The 25,058-nt window shown below is 29.0% G+C and overlaps 1 protein-coding gene across 5 annotated transcripts in view; it reads left to right on the top strand.

Annotated features, from left to right (window-relative positions):
- LOC135957257 (uncharacterized) overlaps positions 1-22,225 on the top strand; it is a 99,610-nt gene extending 77,385 nt beyond the window's left edge. For all 5 annotated transcript variants that reach the window (XM_065507973.1, XM_065507974.1, XM_065507976.1 and 2 more), the window contains 6 exons: positions 10,427-12,000; positions 14,332-14,507; positions 15,057-15,176; positions 15,280-16,060; positions 16,519-17,759; positions 18,174-22,225. In XM_065507973.1, coding sequence (XP_065364045.1) covers positions 14,334-14,507; positions 15,057-15,176; positions 15,280-16,060; positions 16,519-17,759; positions 18,174-21,149 — 5,292 coding nt within the window. In that variant the 5' untranslated portion in view covers positions 10,427-12,000; positions 14,332-14,333 and the 3' untranslated portion in view covers positions 21,150-22,225. The remainder of the gene's footprint in view (positions 1-10,426; positions 12,001-14,331; positions 14,508-15,056; positions 15,177-15,279; positions 16,061-16,518; positions 17,760-18,173) is intronic.
- The last annotated feature ends 2,833 nt before the right edge of the window (positions 22,226-25,058 follow it).

The raw sequence follows: 25,058 nt of genomic DNA, 5'->3' as shown, positions 1-25,058 counted from the left end.
AGGTTGCAAATTGAGTTTTGCCTTAAGCTTATTCAGTATGAGAAAATCTAGAAAAGATCATGAAGAAAAGCATCTCCATCCTACACGATTTGTTCAATTGTTTTCGCGTCTTCCCATGTAAGATTGCACTGTCCTAGTTCTTGGAGTATATGGAGTGCATCTTCATATATTCTTTGGCTGATCACGGCTTCTTGAACCTTGAGGGTTCCACTGTAGCACAATCCTTGTTATACTGTCAGAATTCTTTGTGATAGTATTTCCGATCCACCTCTATTTCCTACCTTTTATTTGCGTTAGGAAATGGAGGTTCATTGGAGATTCATGTTGCTGATGTTTTTAGGCCCGAATATTCTGCATACGATTCTGGGGCACTTGTTGATGAATACTTGTAGCTTTTGGGTGATGGTGTTCGATATTATTTCTTTAAAGAACCGAAAAACCTCTTTTCGCCACACTTTTGCTTTATCAATTGTTATAAATTGTTTGGTTCAATGATCTTATATCTTTGACTTTACAAAAAACCGCATGTCATGACACGTTTTCTTCATTATCAATTGCATAAAACATTTATAATGCTTGATCAGATCTATAGTCATAACACTTCCAAATGATTTTAGACTGTTTGGCTATTAGTTAAGATGTGTTGAGGTCTAATCCTTTATGTTTCATATTGAAAATAAAATAAGAAGAATAAGAACTTGATGATTCTTAATTCTAAACATATCCGGATCTATATTCAGTAATTCCAAGTGCTTCTATCCTTAACAGATACCTCAAAACTTAAAAAGTTCTTCGGCCTTTCTTTCGCTTTAATATCGATTCGAACAACTCATAACAATGATCCAAATGTCTCAAAAGCGTCAATTTTATTTAATAAAATCGGATAAAGCCTAGTCCAAAGACAATCGATGTTAATTGCTGTTCAGAGAGGAAGGATCATTTCTTATTAGGTCTGGGTATATCCCATTTCTTTAGTCTCGGCTTAATAGTTTTTTCCTTCAAAAAATAAAATCAGAAGAAACCTCGTCCAAAGACAATCGTAGTTAATTAATTGCTTCAAAACAGGATAAATGAACTAATGTTGTTTGATCAGGGATAAATCCTTATTCTTATTATGTCTGGTTATAACAGAATTTAACTGATGTTGTTTCATCAGGGAAGTATCCTTTTTCTTATTATTATTACAATTATTCTGGTATCTCCCACATCTAGCCGAAAGACAATCGTAGTTAATTACTGTTCCAAAAGGGGATGAATGAACTGATGTTGTTTGATCCGGGATGAATCCTTATTAGGTTGGGTATATACCACATCTTTAGACTCGATTTAACAGTTTTTTCTTTTAAAATAAAATCAGAAGAAGCCTCCTCGTCCAAAGAAAATCGTAGTTAATTGCTGAAAAGAGGATATATGAACTGTGTTGTTTGATCAGGGATGAATTCTTATTAGGTCTGGGTATATCTCAGAACTTTAATCTCGGCTTAACAGGTTTTTCTTTAACGTAAAATCAGAATGACCCTAAATAATATCGCGTCTGACCCAAATGACGTATATGCGGTGATGTTGTTTGATCAAGGAAGAATCCATTTTCTTATTAACTTTATTTTAAAATCAGAGTGTGCCCAGTTCAAAGAATATCATGGTTAATTGCTGTTCCAAAAGAGAATACTTCTCGCTCGGTTTAATCGTTTTTAACCGATCTTGTATTCTTGATTAGTTCGGAAGTAATCTTAACCGACTGTTTTCCAGAGATTTCCTTAAAACTTCTTTTAAGGATTTTGTTTTCTTTTAGAAAGTCGTTTGAAACTTTAGCATTATTCTGCTTAATCTGCTGTTAAAACCGAAATAACGATCCTCAGCCTTTTTCCACAGATTTCCTTAAAATTTTCTTCACCTATACTGGGGTTTTGGGAATTTTTTTTTTGTTCGATTTCTTTGAAATAAACTAAATCGTTTTCCTTAAAACTTCCTTTGATCTATTCTGGGCTTTGGGAATTTGGTTTTCTTTAAGAAAGTAGCGATTTTGTATTCTTGTTATCTTTAGAAATAACATAAATCGAATATCCGCTCCGCCTTTATCCACAGATTTCCTTAAAACTTCACCTGTTATGGGATTTAGGAAATAGTTTTTGTTTTATAACAGTAGTGCCTTTAATCTGCTCCTAAAATAAAAGATAGCGTCCAAATCTATAAGAAATGTAGGATTTTTGATTTATTGGTTTATAATCTGTTTAAGGAATATGAATATTTCAAAACATGGTTAGCGGTTTATTAACTCTTGCTTAATATTCTTATTTTTTAAGTTTGTAACAAACATTTCATTTATTTCCTCCCTCCTTCTCTCCTCTATTTAATGGAAAATTTTACAATTACAAATATTGGAAAATTTTAAGACATATTTACATTTACCATATTTTCTTGAGGAACTTATGGTTCATTATTAAACATGTGTTTTGTTCTTTATTTACTACCTGTATGTCATGTTTGTATTTTGTTTTTTTTAATTTCTATCTATATTCTATGTTTTGTGTTTATTTTTATTTATTTAATGTTTTCTTTTTTTTGTATAATTATTTTTTTTAATAAGAACCTGTATTGAAAACAACAACCACGAAATAAACTAAACAAGAACATTTTTTTTATTAGTTCAAAATATGCAACGTCACACGGTAGTACAAGTTTTGTGCTAAAAAAAATCATTACGATGACAAATTCAAATGACAACAACAACAACATCAACAACACTATTGAATTGACATCATTATGTTTGTTGTTGGTTGTGTGTATGTTATCAATTCACAGTGGATAATTGGGAAATTACTGTAAATTTATTGTATAGAGTTACCAGCTGGGTTAGAAATGTTAGAAACTAAAGGTAGTTTTTCTGTTTAATATTTGAATATATTTTTACAAATTCAAGGCCAAGTTTGTTAGTTTTTAATCCGTTTAAAGAAAAAAAACCAACAACTAAATTATTGATTTATATTTTTAATAATACAAATAATGTTTAAGAATTGTGTTTGTGTTTAACTTTAAAGGATTCTTTTGTTTGCAATAATTTTGTTTTTTTTAGATAGCTATTGTGTCATAAAGAATATACTGTATTCTTTTTTTAATTTTAGACGTTATATTTTTATTTTGGTGCAGATATTTATGCAATAATCGTATATAATTTAAAATTCTCTAGAATTTCGGAATTCGTTTTAGTTTGGTTTTAATGAACATATGTTGGTTCAAAGTTCATAGTTTTTAATAGATGTGTGCAAAATACCTAAATACAAAATGATAATAACTCTTCAAATACATATATCCCTAAATTTTAATTATCTCGAGAAACATCCATGGTCCCATTCTCAATTTTATATGTTTTTAATCAAAGAAAATGTAAGATATCCTTTGTTCAAGGACGATTTTCTATGCTATATCCTGTTTTTATGAGAAAAACTTTAAAATATACAATTCTGTGCTGTTTGGAAAAACTAAGTAACTCCATTTTTTGAAAACATGAGAAAAACACATTTAAAATTTTAAATATATTTCACTAATTATTTAATATGAATTTATGTTATCATGAATGCGCATTAAACAATACATAATTTTAAATAATGTTGAAGATTTCTGGTTCCATTAAACTAATTTTTGGACATTAGAACCGAAAATCGATGTCAGTTATCTTGTTTTTTTTTCGAAAAATGGAGTTACCTACTTTTTTCAAAAAATATTTTTTCCTTTTATTCTTATAGGTATACATATCAAAAATAAACCGACATGAAAGTAACTGAAATACATGAAACTATATAAAAATTTCGATCTGACAGAGTGATAGTAAATAAAATGTACTTTCTATACCTATTTGGTGTTATCTCAATTTTCGAAAAAAATGGAGTTACCTAGTTTTTCCAAACGACCACAGAATTCATTAGTGATCAAAAATTATAGAATCTGTCTAACAGTTCTAAAGTTATTATTATTTAATAAAAAAGTCTATGTTTTTTTTTTGTGTAAATTTTTGATTTTTTTTTAAGAAAATCGGCAATAATTTAGCGCCAAATTCAAACCCCACCCCTTTAGACCAACATTTTTTTCTTTCTCTTCTTTGTTTAATGTGAAATTTTGGTTTAATTTTTTTTTTGCGTCACTTCTTTCTCATTTCATTTTCAATAATATTCTGTTAATTTCTTTTTTAAATATGTTATATCAATGTATTTTTAAGCATTTTTCATAACTATGTATGTTGTTGTTTTTGCTTACTACAAGTATTTTAAATTTCACTAATAATTTACTCACTCACCTTAATGAAAAATATAAAAAAATATGTACATTTACATATAAATATGTAAACTTTTGTGTGTCTATATATTTTTTGCAATTATTATGTAGTTAAGTATGTGTATGTGAGTAAATCTACCGTTTTTTGTTTTATAATTTTCTTATTGTTTTATATTTTATTGTAAATTATACTTTATATATGATATTTTTCATACATAGATACATTTTAGTGAAGAAAGATAGAAAAAGAAAACCAACAACATGCATTACAAATGCCACAAAACAACATTGGGAAATTGCAAATTATACTAGATACGTATATAAATAATGTAAAATAAACAACAACAAAACATATAATATACATTTGTAATACGTTGTTGTTGTTATAGTAGTATGTTAAATTTAACTGCACATGTGCTGCAACTACTCGTATCATGGTCTGATAGTAAATAAAAGAAAAACAATACAGCAAAAATAAACTATACATACTAATTTTACTTTTCTTTTTCTAATACTCTTCTCTCTTTACTTCACCTGCTGTTTGTTTTTAATTCTCTTCCTCTTTTTATTTACCGTTTTTTTTAGCATTTTGATTTTTATTGTTATTATTTTTTTTTGTGATTTTTTTTTGAAAACGTAAGACAGAAAATTAGCAACTGCAAAAAAGCAGCTGATTTTTCTTTTTTCAAACAATCCGTTGCATAGTTTATTATTATTATTATTAGTGTTGTTGTTAATTTAGTATAACAATAGCTACAACTAATGCAATTTACAAGTACAAAAGGCAAAACAAACGCAATATGGTTTGTTGTAGAAATCTAACCTAATGTTTTCTTTCCCACCTCTCTTTCTCTGCCTCTTATTCTCTACCCTTAAATAGTAAACCCAGTATGTAGTTGTTGTTTTTGTCATTATTGTCATTGTCGCTGTTTGTTGCTTTTTGCCTACAATAATAATAGTTAACAGTAGTTGTTGTAGTACAAAGATGACCTAAATTTTTCCTTTAACCATCCTACTGCTATTTTGGGGTTTATTGTTAGTAGATTTTATGCAAAACCAATAACAAAAACAATATTAACAACTATATAGTATATGTTGTTATTGTTGTTGCAAAAGATGAAAAAAATGGCTTGTCTAATATAATAGTGACCTAATTGTAAAAATATGGCTTCTTACAAAAATTAAAAACATTCATTTCCAAAAAAAATAATAAATAAGGCATCAAAGAAATACATATTTAAAAGAAACACAAGATTAAATATTTTTTTTGGAAAGGATCAGACAAAATAGTGCACATACAGTGTTTTGAAAAATAATGAAGAGTTCATAAAAAAGGTTACAAGCAAGCAAACAATATTGGAAAAACCTCCCGTGGTTCGATAAGATTCCATGTGCAGCAATTTCCATTAGAATAGAGGATAGAATTTCAAGTTTGTATTCAATCACAATACACAACGCCCAGTTAAAAAAATTAATTTAACTAAACACATGCCCCAAAAAGATTTTCAAACTGTTTATGGTTTAAGAATATTTTTCTCCAAGTGTTTGGATTGGAAATAAAATAACTCTGATATCGAAGATATTTCTCAAAGGATTCTGAATTTGGAAGAATGGTATCTTTTCATTAAAATACAAAATTGTTCTTTTATTTTATTAGCACAAATCACAATCCACATTTGAAATACATCTAAGAATACTTAGCAACATTTTTATGAAGGCTTTGACTATAAACAGTAATATTTTGAAGGCTTTGACTATAAATTGCAACATTTTGAAGACCTTCATTGTAAATAGCAAAAAAACTTAAAAATTCCGCTATAAAAATCAACATTTCACTATTAATAGCAAAATTTTAGACTTTTTTTAAAACAATTTTATAAATCTTGCAAATTTTTAGTATAAATAGCAACATTTTGAAGTACTTTGAAAGCTTTTACTGTAAACAGCAACATTTTTAATACATTGACTATAAACAGCTACACTATGAAGGCTTTGACTATAAATATCAACATTTTGAAGACTTTCATTATAAATAGCAAAAAAAAAAATAAAAATTCCACTATAAATACCAACATTTAAAAGACTGTCGCTATAAATACCAAAATCTTGAAGACTTTTAATTTAAATAGTTAAATTTTCAAAACTTTCAGTATAAATAGCAACATTTTGAATGCTGTCACAATACATAAATAGCATATTTATTTAAAACTATCATCATTCACTTAAAATAGCAGTATTTTTAAAGCTCTCACTGTAAACAGCTATATATTTGAAGATATACTATAAATAACAACATTTTGAAGGCTTTGGCTATAAATAGCAACATTTTGAAGGCTTTGGCCATAAATAGCAACACTTTAAAGACTCTCAATATATATAAATAGCTTAACTTTGAAAAATTCACTTCAATACTAACAAAATTGTGAAAATTGTTCTATAAATAGCTTAATTTTGAAAATTTCACTATAAATAGCACAAGTTTGAAAATTCCACTATTAATGTGCATCTAAATAAAGGGTTTGAGAATAATGAGAAAATAAAGGTGCCAGTATTTCTCAACTTTATAATATGCTCCCCTTTCTTGTTGAAGAGACTACATTGGAGATAGGATCCGATTTCAAATCATTCTCAGTTTGATATTAAGCCTGAATGTTTGTTGATTTATTCCGTTACTTGGTCTTTCAGCTGTCAATTCCTAATTATTATAACTAGGAAGAACAAAATAAAAGAAATGATTTAATAGAATTCTTAAAAAACTATATAATAATGTCATTGTATTGAAAAATTTGCTTCCATTTTTCACAGCAGCTTTTTTTTTAAAAAAAAAAAAAAACTAACCAGTATTTAAAAATCCCACCAACCAACCAACCCATTTAATAAAATATTAGCTTATGACAACAAATTCCGTTGATTACAAATTGTATTTTGTATTTTTCCCAATACCTGTTGCTTTTTATAATCATTTTGCTATGTGCTGCTGTTGCTGCTTTTAAATCTATAGATTATTTATCTCACTCTCACATGTATTAACGACGACACCTCCTCGTCATCTTGTGTATGTTTTGTGGTCAATTTCTATGGGGGTTTGTCATATAATAAACCTTCTAATCTATAAAATAAATATGTATTGTATTATATGCTTTAAAAAAAAATTTATACTCGTACTACTACCATACTTTTTCATTTATTTATAAAGTAATCTCTGTGGTCGGTCTTATTTGTTTTAGAAAAATGATTCATTTATGAATACGTTTAACAATTGGGGGAAGGATGCTGCTGAGCAGAAGAGTATTAAAGAAATGAAATATGAAAAAGTTAAACTGATGGAAATTGTAGTTTTTTGAGTTCATTACAATTACAAGAGACTTTTTTACTAAATCTAATTTGAAAGCAACAGGTTGTTGTCAACAGTTCTATCTACTCGTTTCCATACTATAATAATATTTTATAATATCCCACTAAGCATTTTTACTGGAATTCAAGTTGAAAGCAAGTGTAATTCAAGCTTTGAATTATAGTTGTATTACACTTTATTTTAAATGCATTCTCCAGTAAAAATATTTAATTTTTCCAAATATTTTTCAAGTTTAAAACAAAATTACATTTGCATTCAAGTCAAATTTCAACATAATGTTCAAGTGCTTGAATTTTTTGGTGCTTTTTGGTATGTTTTTTAAAAGACTTAATTATTAGTTATAAATTGTTTAAAACATTTTCATAAAAAGCCTTTGAAATTTAAGATTTGCTTTTTGTATGAAACCTAAATATTTCTGGAAGTTTAATTTAATTTGTTTTTGCCATAACCTGTTGGGAATCTTTCCCTTTCTGCTTGTATTATTTAGATTTAATTAAATTTTTCTGATGACCAAACAACATCTTCTTGTTTATAATCATCATTTATTTATTTCCAATTCGTTTGTTGTTTATTTACAATATATATAAATCTATTATTATAACCCCTATTATTACTATTAATATTTTTACTTAACAATAATTGACCTCCATATTTCTAAATATTACAAATGACTAAAAAGAAAAATAAACTCTCTTTGTTAAATTGCTTAAAAAAAACTTATGATTGTGAATAGAGCTAAGAAGATGATGAAGAAGTTTATACCTCAACTTTGTATTTGAAAATTAATTAAATTCATAAATCTGTAGTTTCAGTTACTGCTGCTTTAACAGCGTTAACGCCCTTTTTAAATCACATTGAAAAACACACATTATTTGTTTGATAAGATTGCAGTTTTTTTTTTTGTTTGTTTTCGTTTGATAATAGAAATTCTTTTGAAAGGGCTGTTTTTTTGCTTGGAGATATAATTATTATTTGAAAATAAAGGCATATTGTTAGTTTGGCAAAACAAAATTAGTATTAGAAATTCTTAAGTGAAGTAAAGTCAAGAAAATTATTGAATTAGTTTAGAAAACAGAGTAATTTCACCCCTGTTTTGTAAATCGAATCTGAGTAACGTTCGATTTTAAAACGAAAAATGAAGTGATGGATTGGACTACACAAAGTCCAAGGTTTACCAACAAACACCAAGTCAAATGTTTAACAAAAATATGCTATTTATATTTGATATTAAATCTACTTCTTAAATGGTTCTCTAACCTCAGCTCAATTATTTGAATTTCAAATTTGAAATGATATTTTGATTTGATATATACTTCTCAACTAAACTCAATCATTTGAATTTAAAATTAAATTTTAGGTTGATTTAACAAAGCAATTGCAAAATAGTATCTTCTTCATTTGATATCAAATGTTATTCTCAATTTATCAAATTATTGAATACCACAAATTTAAAATAATAAAAAAATTACTTTTGAAGTCTTTCCTTAATAAATAGCAACATTTTGAACATTTTCAGTATAAATAGCAACATTTTGAAAACTTTCATTAAAATTAGCAACATTTTGAATGCTTTGACTATAAATAGCTACGTTTTGAAGGCTTTTTACTAAAAATAGTAAAATTTTCAAGACTTTCAATAAAAATAGTTAAATTTACAAGATAATAAAAAGAAAATAAATAACTTTTGAAGTCTTTCCTTATACATAGCAACATTTTGAAGTTTTTTTTTACTATAAATAGCAACATTTTCAAAACATTCATTAAACTCAAAACATTCTTCAGAACTCTTACTATAAATGGCAACATTTTGACGGATTTGGCTATAAATAGCTACGTTTTAAAGAATTTCATTAAAAATAGCTACATTTTGAAGACTTCTAACAAAAATAGTTAAATTTACAAGAGTTTCAGTACAAATAAAAAAGTAAATAAATAACTTTTGAAGACTTTCCTTATACATGGCAAAATTTTGAAGTTTTTTTTTACTAAAATAGCAACATTTTCAAAACATTCATTAAACATAGCAATATTCTAAAAACTTTGACTATAAATAGCAGTATTATGGAGACATCCACAATAATTAGCAGCATTTTGAAGATATTTACTATAAATAGCAATACTTTGAAGACTATAAACATTTACAAAATCGATTTGCGATTTGCAGAACATAAATTTGTCAATTATTCGTTTTTGAAAACCTCTCGTTTTTGAAATCACTAAATTTACTGAACAAGGGCGTTTATTTAGAACTAAGCCTGACAAGATACTTGTTAAAGATGTTTGCAATTCAAAATATCTAACTTTACCTTAAAGTCAACTCCATGTTTAAGACCTATTTATATTATATGTGAACGTACTGTTCAAATTTTAATTTTTTCAAATCTTTATAAAGCTAAAATATATATTTAATATTATGGAATTGTGCACGTTCGTGGACAGTCTTTGAATTGACGATAATACTTCACTGAAACAGGCGTCATATTGATGATGTAAAACAATTAGGTTTTATCACTTTCGGTATTTTCGATAAGATTGCAGGAATTATGCAATTTTCAGCAGTTTTTTTAATCAATAGTTTATAAAATATTTATTAAATGAAATTAATATGAATTAATTAAACTTATTAGCTGACATATATTAAAAATATTAAAAAACCTATTTTGTTTTAATGTAATTGCTTTTCAATGTACCTAATTTTGTGTTTATTTATATTACTAAATACTAGCTATTTTTAAGTATCATTTTTATTTCCTCAAAAACTTTACTTATTTTCATTTCTCTTTTTTTTTATTATCTTTGCAGAAATCTAAAAGAATTATAACTCTAACTAAGAGTAGAATTATACCTTGGAAACTTCAGTTTTCTAATGCTGACTAGAAATCAATCAAGCTAAACCAGAAACAACTACAAGAAACAAGGCAATATAAAATCTAACGAATTAAGAGAAGAAGGAAAAACAAAACCCCTTAAAAACAAACCAAAAAAAAAAAAAAAAAAACAACGGGCAAATATGAAGAAATATTAAAAAAGGAGCAGTAAAACAAACATCCAACTAAACAACTAAAACGAATTAAACATCATCCATTTGCTACTACAAAAGAGGATAAAATTAGAATTCTCAATAACTTCTTAACAACACTTCTACGATTTTTTTGTTTGTTTTTTTTTATATATAAATTTTTAAAACTACAACCGCCCGTTAAGCGGGAAATTATACTAAATTCTTACAACCAACACTTAGGAGCAAGAATTGCTGACAAAATACTTTTTTTAAAGGAATAAAAAAGTCAAGCAATGCTTAATATTACATATATTAAATCTACAATAACATAACGTTAAATGTTTTCTTAATTTATTTTTGTTTTTTTGTTCAAATTTGTTTTCCTTGTTTTGTTAACAACAATTTTTATTTGCTTAACAACTACAACTAAATACAACAACAACAACCACTTAATAATGAAGCCACTTTATTAGAAGAAAACAAAGCAAAAAAAAGTAACAAAAATCAACCATTCTCACTTCCCTTAAACTAAACTAAATTTTGAATGCGTTAGAGAGACAAACAACACCACAATTTCCCAAATAACGTTTTGTTTAACCCAACAACAACAACTAAAACTAAAACTAGTTACACAGCACAGAAGGAAGTGAATTGTTAGAAATTTACCAAAGAATAATTGCGCAAACTTTGTTGTCTATGAATCCAACAAACAATGTTGTCTTTACATCTAAGAGAATTTGAGGAAAATGATTTGCTAAACATGCAATCTTTATTAAGCAACAACGGCGCTTCTTTCCCAGCTGCCCCTAAGACCGCTGCACCAGGAGTACATTTGCCAACAACCAACGTTACAAGTGCAGCTTTTAATGGTGTTGTAGCTCATCACTTGGCTGAAACAGCTCAATACGAGGAATAAATCAAATTGAAACGAAACAAAAAAACCCATTACGAAAAACCAACAAAATTTAAAGTAACAACAATTACAAAAAAGCCATCTAAACTAAACAAAAAGATAAGAAAAACAACAACAACACACGTTGAAAGAAAACAACAAAATCTAACGTTCTAGCATAATTTAAAAGTAAAGAAAAAAAAAACAAACATCATTTTTACACAAAATCACCACTTACACAACAATTAAGCATCCTTTACTTCGAAAAAAAGAAGGTTAATCTAAGTAGCTAAGCCATTGAACCAGGAGTTATAATAATCAACAACTTTAGAATTGTTTTAAATTATCAAACAACATTTTTCAAAAGTTTCTCTCACCAACGTCAACACAACAACTAAGTAACAACAACATTAACAAGATTTGTGTCAGTCATTTCTTCTATGAACGAGCAAAGTTTAGATTCTAATTTTTTTTAAAGAAACGGTAAGTTTTTTTATTTTATTTCTATTTTCAAACAAAACTATATTTATCCCCAAAAAAAAAAAAAAAAAAACACTTAAGGTCCTGTTTGCCATTTGTTGTTTCAAAATTTTGCAAAAAACTAACTACAATTTCCAAAAATTAAATTACAAACAATTAGATTATGGCTTTTTTATTCAAAATTTTATAATATTAAAGCCTAAATTCTTTAAAAAAAATTGTTATAGTTCATTTAATTTTAAGTTTTATTAGTTTAATTTCCATATTTTTGGTTCGTTTTGTTTGATTTGACTTTTGGCTATTGTAAGTTGAGAGATTTTTCTATGGTTGTGTTGAAAAAAAAAACACAAAATATTTGGCTTATTTGACTGAAAAAAAAATATATAAAACTTTTAAAAATTGCAACGGACCTCAAGGTTTATAACACAATTATTACAATATTATAATTATTTTCCAAATTTTATCTGTGTTTTCTGTATTCTTTTCGTTTGTATTTATGTTAAAAATATTTACTGTTCTATGCAAAGAAACAACGTTAATAAAATGTGTTAGTTTTTGTTAAAGTTTTTCAAAATTTAAATTTCATACAAAAGTTTCTGCACCTACTAGTTTGACTGCAGTATCATAAAAAAGAAACCAAAATTTAATTATTTGTTTTGTATAAAAGAATATGCCTTTTCATCAAGCTTTAGATAGCTTTATAGAGTTCTTGAGCTTTAGATTTCTATCTTGAGCTATCTTTCTTTTTAGGAAGTCTTGAGTTTTTTAGGTTTCTTTTTAAGAATCCTTTAGCTTTTGAGGATTATATTTCGGTTTTTAGAAAACCTTAAGCTTTCTAGCTTTATATTTCTTTTTAAATTCAATACTTTTAATTAAATAATTTATTTAGGTTCAGTTTTCTTCACATTTTCTTAACTTGAAGTCAATCCTTAGCAAATTGCTCAACAAAAGCAGAACTAATGAACTTGTTGAAGAGGTTTGCGATTAAGGATTTGCTAAATATCACTAATTCTTTAAGAATCGATGTATTCTTCTTTTAAAATCCTAAATTTTTTTGACACACAGTGATTGTAACATACCCCAAACTAATTCATTAAAAATCTATATATTATTCTTTTAAAGTCTACATTTTTTATTATAAATTATATAAATTATATTCTGGATCTTTATAGATAAAGGAATCGATATAGCCATGTCCGTCTGTATAGTCCTGGTTCAGTCGCTCTATAAATTGGGGAAAATCGACCCACAAATTGCTGAGATATAACCAAAAAACCGCGACATCGGTCTATCCGTTTGTATGTTGAAATCAACTTTCCGAATTCCCAAAAAACATACATACTTGATTGATACTTTAATATATCCGCTTAGGTTGCTATTTATCGGGAAAATCGGCCTACAAATGGCTGAGATATAAGCAAAATAACACGACTATCTAGATTTTTACCTATATCTGGATAACAAAGTTATTAACATAGGCAATATGGATATCTAATGATAGACATTTGAAAAATCATTCCAAAGAGGTAGAAATTTTAACCGACGGGATCAAAATCGTTAAAAATATTTGTTTACCCGATTTTTTTTAACAATTTTTTTCAACAAAAATTGTTATACATCTTTTATTTGTTGAAGGGCTCTCTTACTTGTTTAAAGTCAGTCCACTGTCCTTTTAAACACGTTCATTCTTTACTCTCCATGATTGTTACAACTCCTGAATATCATAATTAAATATAGAAGATTATTGAATTGGTTTACCAAACAAAATAAAATGAAATATGTTCCCTTTTCCCATTTTTCGTTCATAAACTTTGTTCACGTGAAAAAATTCCCCATGTTGTGAAATTTTTAGATGGAATTTTGTAAACAATAAACAGCTGTTACTAACAAAATCAACTATTGTGAATGAAAAGTTTAGGGGAATATCACGATAGCAATTTTCCCTTCGAGGGAAATGGATATTTCATGGGAACATAAGTTTCACATGTTTTTTCAGGATTTATCAGGATTTATCTAATATAATGAAGACAACTCCCTGCTCATGAGTTAATTTTTTCTCAAAATTATGTGAATTTCAAAGGCTAAACAATTTTGTTTTAAATATTTTTCTTACAATTCGGCCAGCATCATCATTTATAATTAAACATGTTTCTATAACATTGCAACTAAAACTATTCACTTACTTAACGTTGTTTCTTTACTTGTACCATTTTTCATATCCTGTACAAAATTATCATTGTGAAATTAAAACATTTGTTATATTTTTCTCTTACAATATATTTTTATTTATATAAAAAAAAAAATACAAACAAAATGAAATGGAAAAACCAAAAGGTATGAAGTATCCTCAACTAGTATCGCCTCGAGCCGTGAACGCCATCTCTGATTGGTTAGTGTCACGTTTGGAGCAATTAGGCGTTGAATCACCACAGATCTATACAAGACTTCTGCTATCTCTCTTACAATCGTCAGTTCAAGTAAACGATCCAATTGAATTCAGCAACTTGGAAGTAAATCAATATTTATACATATAGTTCCACTAAAAGTTTTAGTATAATTCAGGTCGGATTTTTGTCTTGAAGATCAAATGCCAATTAATAGTATGATTAGTTTATCTAATAACCTAATTTAACTTTGATGTTTTTGGGTTCCAGTTTAAATTTTGTAGTATTGCCATGCACAGCGTCAGAAAATATAAAATTTTGTTATCAAAACAGTGAGTAATTTGTGAATAAAAAGAAGAGAATTGAAGCTGGCTGCATGTGTTGGGAAAATAAATTGAAAAAATTTCGAAAAATCAAATTAAAACAAAAAATCAATCATTCAATTAAAATATTTTCAAGTCTCTTAAATGTTAATTGGCACTGTAATGACACAGAATATCCCGAAAATATTTGTAGATTAAACTTAATTTTATCTCCAATCTTCAAGTCAAAAATCCGGTTTAAGCAATCTGCTAATTTAATTTGTTTTTCTTAAAGTAAACTTTAAATTTTTCTTTGTTTTCTTAAAAAATAATTAACCCATATTAATAGTTATACATATTTTAAACCTTTTAGGCATTTTTCGCCAATCGCAAGGGAGGTCACAAACGTTTTCATTTGCCCTCTGATACTGAGACGTTAAAAAAACTAAATGCTGTACAGTGTTTAAGAGAAATTGTATCTAATGAACAGGAGGTAGGAATTTAACTTTAATTTCTTTATTATACTTTGAGTTTTTTTTTTATACAAAAAAAAAACTAATTCTTTTAAAACCATTGTTTTATTTTTTAACAAAAAGACTGCTACCATTGAACAACTGGTTGATGAATTGTGTGAAAAATTAAAGGATATTGAAAGACAAACACAAAATTTAAGCGATGAAGAACGTTTTCTAATTGAGACTCATCTCAATACTGATTCACTTTTGCAAACACAAACGAATACAACACAATTACAACATCCCAGCAGTAGCAACAGCAATAATCACATACGTCATAATCATCATTCTCATCCACAACAAATTTCGCAAATTCATAGCAATTCTCACAACACTGCTTTAAATAACGATTCAAAACGTCATCATCATGTGGTTGCAACAACATCGGATGCTTTAAATGATTTAGATAACGATCCGAAAAAGCGTTATTTTCGCGCCTTTCCAGCCTTGTCAAAGGAAATGGAAGATTCTTTTCGCATCTGGCGTCGTAATGCAAAATCTTTAACTTGGCCCGTTGTAGGACGTTCAATTGTTGGTGATAATAATTGTAATAACAATAATAATAATAATTCCTCTGCATCGTTGTCATCAAGTAGTGCTAGTTCAATAATATCGTCTTCAAATTTTGGTGCAAATAGTAGTGTATCAGTGGATAAAAGTGTAGTAGACAAGAAATTGAAGGGTGTAGAACTGGGTGGTGGTCATTATCAGCATCATCAGCAGTTGGAAAATAAAGTGAGTGCAACAGATATTTCTGGTAGTGGTAATATTGGTGGTAGCGACGTAAAACAACAACAACATCAAGGAGCAGTAGCAGCAGCAGCAAGTGTTAAAAAGAAATCTAAACGTCGCCGTAATCAAGGTGGGTTTAAGAAATTTAATACTAAATAAAGTTGATAAATAGGAGTCCGTCTGTCTTTTGAAATCAACTTTCCGAAGTACTGAAATAACTTATATACATGATTGAGACATCAATATATCCGCTATAGTCCTGGTCGGGAAAATCGTCTTAAAAATGGCTGAGATATAAGTAAAAAACCACGTCTAGATCGATTTTTGACCTATTAGTTATGTTCATCAGCAATAGTCCTGGTTCGGTTACTATTTAAACTCGTTAACATAGACAATATGGATATCTAATGATAGACATTTCAAAGACCTTTCCAATGACATATGAAACACCATAGAAATTCGGACGACAAAACTTTAACTTAAAGTATAAGCCAAATATAGCTCTCTCTCTTACTTGTTTTTAATTAAAATATCTTTTTCTAAGTTATTATTAATATTTACTTACATATTTTTTTCTTAATTTTCCAGCTCTGTGCAAAGGTAAAACTATACAAAACATACGCAAACTATCCGTTGGTACTACATCTAATTCAGTTGGTGGTAATAAATATCATCACTACGCCCATCATCGTAACTCCTCGCCCGCTTGGGATACAGATTTTAAAGGTTGCTGGGAAATGGGTCCCGATTTAATTAAAGAGTTTTTGAGTCGTCAGAACGGCGGCAGCAAACGTAATCGTTGCAGTTCCGATACTATGGATCACGAAGAGCATAACGTAGCAAACATTCTGAATGAAATTCCGCCACAGGAAGATGATAATAAAACCATAATGCAACGTTACATAGATTTGTCGTTCTGTTGTGATGATGATGAAGACGACATCGACGATAATGATGATGAGACTCATCATCAGTACACCGAAGAGGGTGTAGACTATGTTGATGAAGATTATGATGACACAACATTGGCCTCGGTATCCGAATTGGCTATGGACAGTCTGAATCCAAATCCAAGACGTTTGTATCAACGTGAGGGGCATACACAAAAATCATTGTTGACCTTTAGTAATATTGATTTGGAAAATACATCCGATTCTGTGGATCCCTTAGATTTTCAACAACTTAAAGCCAAATTCAATAGCAGTGTAGAGGCTTTGTGGAAAAATACCGAGCCCACAACCACCCAAAGAACTCAGCAACAGCCTTCGACCAACCAATTAGCGGATAACTCATTGAAACAAGACAATGATGCTCTAGGTGGCGTTATATCATCAGCCTTCTATGCCACAACATCGCTTAATGCTTTGGCTCCATTCAAAAAGGACTTGTGGAATTTCTGGTCCAACATCAATCAGCAACAACACTGCGATCAGATGAATAATAATAAATTATCAACTACGGCTTCAACATCATCCATGATTACGACAACACGTTTAGATGATAGTAGCGCTAGCTCTGGCGCTGGCGCCGATATTGCTAATTCAAGTGATTATTTCTCAATGCCCAGTAATTTGGATGATTTTGATAAGTCTGTGGGTGGTGTACGTCGTACAAATGAAGCTGGTGCTTCGCTGGGAGCACACACTCCCTCGATCAATGTGTTTTTACAGAATTCCATATGGTCAACATCGCGTGATTGTGTTGATGCCATTGGTACAACATCGGCTGCGGCTGTGGCCGACACTGACGAAAGCTTTCTATTTAAAGTATGGCAATCGAATAAGAAATTAAGTCAACTCGATGTAGGCAATACATCAAATGGTGAAAAGGTAAGCTATTTAGATATCTTTGGTAAACAGAATTTGTAGCATTAAATATCAATACATATTCAAATTTTGTTACAATTACAAAATACTTAATTGCTACTATTTTTATATAATATAAATCATTAAAATTTAAGATGATTATCTTAACGAATTGAAAGTTCTGAAATCGGCCCGCAAATGGCTGAAATCACAAAAATATCTGTTGAAATCAACTTTCCGAAGCCCTCAAATGTAAGCAAAAAATATTCTTTTCATCGAAATTTGTTTTGACCAAAAAATGTTTTCAATATTTAACTTAAAATAAAAAGAATATAAGATTCGGCATAGCCGAATATTTTTTTTTCAAAAATCTTTATTTTTGAATTGACTACTTAAATCTTTATATTTCCTGCAATAACCTTTATGTGTTTCTTGCAGATTCCCACCTTAGTGGCCGATAATGACGTTGGCATTGTCAACAATGAATTCATAAATTCTCAAGAGTCTTCTACTTCGATGAATAATCCAAATTTAGGTGCTAATCTACAATTTCCACCCTTCCAAAGTTTAAAATGGTCGGAAGGCATTAATGCCGGTCCCGCCTACACTAGTCTACTACCACATGCCAACAATGAAATCGATAACACGCCCTCTCTAAGGGCTGATAATAATTTGGCTGGCTTCACTTCGTTGGCCAACATTAGTGGTGCCACTTGGGAAGCTCCCGCTTATGGACAGAATGCACAACCAGATTTAAAGTCGTGGTGTGCTTCCAATCCCATGTCTCTCACTGAAATGTATGGCAATGATGTGTGCGACAGCATTGTGAATCAAGCGTCCGCAGATGGCCATGAACTGGGACAATCTGAAGTGGCCATGGGACCAGCTGTAACTTTAGCCAATCATTGTGCTAGTACTAGTGGCTTTGTGGCCTACAGTCGCATTAAACAATGCGGCCTAGTGCAACCCCAAACCAAACCCTTGCAAAGTGCAAACGCCACACGTTTACCAAAGGATTACTTTAGAGGTGGCGAGGAGGAGAATCTCTTGAACTCAGAACGTACCCACTTTCATCCAATTGAAAGCTTTGGCGATGGTCATACTTTTAATATAAGCAATGCTTTGGATGCCATTGAATTTGAACGTACTGAAAGTGGTTTAATGCGTTACGATTCCGAGGAATATTTAGAGTATACTCGCAATGATACCTACATTGCTGACGAAGAAGTGGCCACTAGTTCCACAAATCTATTGAAATATGGCCTGATGGAAAATGAGGAGAAGGAGGAAGATTTTGTTATTAAATTCCGTGTAAAACGTACAGGTGAAATAGCTTGCCAAACAGAGGAGCAAGATTTCCAATTGGCGGCCGCCAAAATGGCTGAATTGCCAACAACTTCGGCACTCAGTGATGATGGCCCGGTGGATTTTCCATCTTCGTTGGAGGTAACCAATATGTTTAATAATACATTTTCTTTAAGCCGCCAGGCTAACAATGAAGCCATTATGGAAGCTGTTACCAAAGCCGTGGCAGCTGCAGCCAAAGCAGCTGCCGAAAATCATTTAAATGCCGGCCATTTCTGTTGGTTGCCCAACACAAATCTGAATACTGTTACCGCAGCCACCAGCACTAATAGCATGGAAACTAATCCAATTTGGTTGCCGGAATTAGATAATTCCATTTGCGATGAAGTAGATTTTTGTAAAATAGACACTGCTGTAAGAGGACAAAAGCAGCCACAATTGGCCCAAAACTGGTCTATGCAGGAGGTAGAAAAACAATGCCATCAAAGACGTTGTTTGCCCCAGCAACAGCAACAACAACAGCAGCAGCAAGAAATTAAGGGCAAATTCCCATCTTCTATAGATATAGACAGAAGTGAAGAAAACTCTCTGGATAACACCTCCTTGCACACTTTGTGGGGCATGTGTGCTGTTTGCAATAGCTGCGAATATGGCAAGTCTATGCCAGCCAATCGTCTCCTAAGGGATGAGCTGCAATTAGAAGCTGATGAAATTATGAGCGATCTACGTTACATGCAAGATTTATATATAGGCGAATCTGATATTTTAACTGAAACAATTGGGGATACTGAGGATACATTGTATGGTGGTAATATTAACAAGGCAATTAATATAAACTCAATGAAAAATCCCTGGAATATGGATATAAAGGAGAGTGACGGTCCGCAACAACAGGATCCCGAACAAGTTTCAATGCTGCAAAAAGTCAATCAATTAATAGAGGACTTATTAAAGCCCGAAAATACAGCAAAACTACCAAAAGAAACTGTTGAATACGATAATATCATTAAGGCATCGGAATTGGGTAATACTTGGAATTTGCCAGCAGAACACAGCCCAAGCCACACAAAAAACCTCTGGCAATTTAGCGAAGATGAAGATAACAATATTTGGCAACATAAACCCGTAATAGAAACCTTTGAGGGCTATGCAAAGGAAAAAGATGAAACATTTATGAAGCCCATGAAACTATTAAAACAGGTGGGCGGATCTTTAAGTGAAGACGCTGAATATATGGAAACTTTAAATTGGGAACACGATAATTTGGCAAAAATATGGCGACAAACCACGATACCCACTGCCGCGCAAATAGAGGAAGCTTTTATGAAGAGTAAACAAAATGAAATGGCAAATAATATTATTAATGAAAATTTGCTAAAAGAGCAGCAGCAAGAGTATTCTTTGGAAGGTAGCCAAAAACTAGTAGAGGAAAAAAATCTAAAAAACTTGCAAAATACCAGTGCAGTGACGCCACCCTCCACACTAACCGGTAACACATACAAAAGGGTGCAGCAGTTTTTGAATAATACAGCAGCGGCCAAATTAAAATTAGCCGCCAATCGCAAAAGACGTCATTCAGCTTCGCAAAATTTCTATCAGCAACAGCATTTGCAATACAGCGGCGGTAACAACAACAATAATAATAACAACAACAATAACAATGATAATATAACCGATTTAAATGCCTATAAGCTAAAATTAAATGATACACTCAAACAAGCTAAGGAACAACAGCAGCAGCAGGAAGTTTTACCGTATAACAACAGCAACACCACCACCACCAACAACACGATAACCAGCAATGTGAACTTGGATGAACAGCCTACAAAGCAGACCATTATCACCTGTAAATATTGGACCACAGCCACCAATGGTACACAATCCTCTTTGGATTCAGCCGCAGCCGCCATGATGCTACTGGCAGCCGCCACAAATGCCAACAATGCTAATGAAATGTTAACAAACGCCACGGCCACGGCCAACACCTACGACCAAGAAGATGTTATGCTAGAAGAGAATATATTTGGTAATACCTTTTCTTGTCTTATCGATAAAAATGCCTCCATTTTGAAACATGTGACCATGATGACACGACCTCTAACACGTTGAAAACACTTTACACACTCATATAACAACACGCAAATGAAATGAATAATATAAAAATAAATTAAAAAAAAAATCCAAAAAAAAATAATAATAATAAAAGGAAACACACAAATCCTTTTCAAATGGTGAGAATATTTCAAAAATTTCCAATTCTTAAATAAATCACAAAACAAATTCAAAAATTTATATTCTTCTAATAACTAAACTTTACACAGTTAAACATAAAATGAAAAGATGAAACAAAGAAAAAAAACCCAGAAAAAATAAAAAAAAACATTTTTGAGTATAAATTGTTTTGAAAAATCAAAACCCTTGAAACCAATTCCCAAGACCAGCCTTGTTATATACATACATACAAAACAAACAAACAATTTATACAAAAAGATAAACAACTCAACTCCCTTAATTTAATTTAATTCAATTTAGTTTTCTATCAATTTAGTCTTTTGTTTTTTGTTTCTTATTATTCCTTGCAAATATATATATTGTTATCAAATAATTTATCATTCATTTTATATCTCTACGTTCTATAACTTTAGTTTAACAACATTAATTTGTTTTTATTATTTTAATTTTTTTCTTTATTTTTTTTTTTGCTATAATTTTTTTTTTCACTTTGTTAATTTAAACGACAAATTTTTCAATTTTCAAAATTTGTTACATAATTTTTTTTCTGTATAGTTTTTTATATTTTGAAAATCTACACCTAGATAAACTAAAATAACATTTAAAATTTATTTCAACACAAAAAATGTTTAAAAAAAATTACAAAAAAAAATATATTATATAAAACAAAAATATATATTTGTTTAAACTAAAAAATCTTCAGAAAAAAACACAAAAAAAATTAATTAAATTAAATTACATTAAATTACATCAGTTCTGTTCATATATTTTCATTCAATAGAAAAAATTAAATCACCAAACAAACAAAAAAAGAAGTGTAAAGTTTATTACTTAAATATTAAACAAGAAACTTTAAAATGAAAAAAAATAATAATAATAATGATTAAAGATTAATAATATCCTTCAAATAAACAGCATAAATAAAGGATTAATTAGAAAAACAAACAACAAAACTATATTTCAAATAATTCTTTTTTTCTTTCTTTCTTTTTTTAAGTTCGTTAGTATTTTTTTTGTAGGTTTCTTGGAGAACTGAAAATTTTATTTTTTTTTAAATTTAGCATTTAATAGAAATTAATTATCATTAAAGAGTTTGTCTGCATAAAGTATTTTTTTATAATTTACTCTTTGTTTACAGCTCTTAAGTTTGGTTTTGTTTAGTATTATATTATTTCGATCAACAAAAAAACTCTTTAATTTAATAGAAGAATTATAATTTTAAGTAAAACTTCTAGATATGTCTAAAATATTTAATTATATATATTATTTTGTAGTCTTGTTTGAATCTATAATGCTTTTTAATAAACAAAAATCATTTTGCTGTCTTTAAACCCAAAATAAACATTTATTTAACAACTTTTTGATCTATGGAAAATGTTAAAAATTTTCTTTATTTCTAATAGTTTGAGAAAATAAAGACCTTTATATGAAAATTTTTAGTTTTATTTTCAAATCTGCAAACATTTATATTTAATTTATTGGTATTTTATTTTAAACTTCTAGAAATTTGGAAAATATTTAACATTTTCCATTAAAAAAAATAAAGAAAATATTTTTGAAAGGGTTTTTTAACATGGCATGCAAAAAATATTCCAATTTTTCTTAATAGAATTGAAAACAAAGGCAAAATTATGAAGCTAGTTTATACTTAAGAGTTATATTTTGAATAAATATTTAAAATAAACTATATATAAAAGGATTGTAAACAAAAACAGCAACTGAGAGTAAAATTTGACCAAAAAGCATTTCAAAAAAGAGATTTGTTAAGGCTATTGTCCTCAGATAAAGAAGTTTAGGCAGAGTAAAACTCAGCAGCAAAGATTCAAATATGCAGTATCTATACAATAAGCATCTAAAGACCTAAAAATTCAAGTACTTGAATATTTTGTTGGAATTTCACTTGAATACAAGTATAATTATGTTTGAAACTTGAAAAAAAATAATATTTTTCAAACAAAATACATGTAAATTGAATTTATGTTTCTTTTATACTTTAAACTGTAATATAACAATTATTCAATTGCTTGACACTGGCCTTAAGACTTGAATTACACTTGTTTTCAACTTGAATTCCAGCAGAAATGCTTATTGGTTAGATTTTCTTAAATTCAGTCAGGTTTATAATATGTTTAAGAAAGTTATTAAGATGTTTTGGAATTTGGCAAGCCTACAGCAATATACAGATAAGTAATAAAACTTTTAATACAAATTCTAAAACAAATTGTTGTCTCTTTCAAATCACTGTAAACAAAATTGGCATTAAATAAACACAGCTACAAATTTGTTTAAATGTTCTAACAATTACTAATTATAATATATAAATATTTATAAATTTAGCTATTTTTACTACTTTCAAACTAATTTTTAAGCACTTTAAATAATTAATTAGAAATATTTATTCAATGACACCTAAATTTTTAGAAATTAGTCTTTTCTGCAAGACTTTCAATAGTTTTAGAGAAGCTATTTCAAAGAATTTATTCATGAATTTTATTTAAAAAGAAGTTTGAAAAAGTTTTCTATATAATTCTTGATAAATTCTATAGGCAACTATTAAATGTGTGCTTTTCAAAGTAATTTTTCTTTAAGACTTGTTTGCAATACTTAAATATAGTTAGTCAAACTGATCTTCAAATAGCTGTCATATGCATGCCAGCTTTACACCTAATAAATCATAGAATAAATTTCTGTCGATCCAACTTTACTGCACGTCAAATATTAGTCTATGAATTGCTATGTCAAGTTTTTCTTGAACTCACACATTTATTTTCTCTTAAAGACTGACAAGTCATTGTCCGGTCTCTTTGAATTGTGGTCTGTTTTATAGCATTTATTTCTAAACCTTTAAATTTTATTTAGAAAGAAAACAAAAAGGAAATGCACTTTAAAAAAACAACTGCTTAGCAACAATGGCACTTGAATATAGTTGAATACTTTAAAAATAAAAATTGAAATGTTTAATCAATGACTGATTAGTCAGCTGCAATGTTTGTTATATAATTTTGTTAATTATTTTCATTATCTTAAAAGATTAATCACATACAAGGCATTCGCTTCAATTGCCACTGATAGCTGCTGTTAAATACATGGATTTATAGATAAAGTTATCCAAACACTACAGCTTACTGCAGCTCAAATTAGAAAAGTTGTGATATTTTTTATATTTGAAGTATTTAAATGTATGTGGTAAATAGCTATTGTTGATTGTGGCACTGACTGAATTACATTATAGCTGTCACTTAAACAAATTGTCTCTAGTGTCATTTGTTAATGAATGGGGAAAATGTCAAATTGAAAACAAAAATAGGTGGAAACCTATTTGCACTTTGTGTGTGCTTTTCGAAAACTATGATAAAGTGGCCTTTTTGTGTACTTTTCTGAAAATGCATTTTTCCATTTTTTTTCTTAAGTTAGTTTCTGAGAAACAGTGGGGAGTGTGTAAAGGTAACGCGTTTTTGTTTCTTTGAAAGCTATTACCCTTGTTGCGTTTTTATGCTCTTCTGGAAAATGGCTGACCGGGTAATATTTTGTACAACTTTTCAAATTGCGATAATGTTGCCTTTTTGTGTACTTTTTTTTAAGGTAAAAAATGTTGCCTTTTTCCCACTTTTAAATTATTTTCTGAGAAAAATAAAGCATTGTGAACAGGGTAACTTGTTCTTCTTTGAAACTCATAACCATTGTTGCCTTTTTACGGTCTATTAAAAAAAAATTATGCAAAGATGTTGTCTTTTTTGTCTATAAAATGTGAAAACTGATGGGGCAATATGTTTGTTGCACTGTGAA

The sequence above is a fragment of the Calliphora vicina genome, chromosome 4 (genome assembly GCF_958450345.1).
Source record: "Calliphora vicina chromosome 4, idCalVici1.1, whole genome shotgun sequence".
NCBI lineage: Eukaryota > Metazoa > Arthropoda > Insecta > Diptera > Calliphoridae > Calliphora > Calliphora vicina.
Note: the sequence above shows the minus strand (reverse complement) of the source record. Positions and strands in the feature narration are given on the sequence as shown.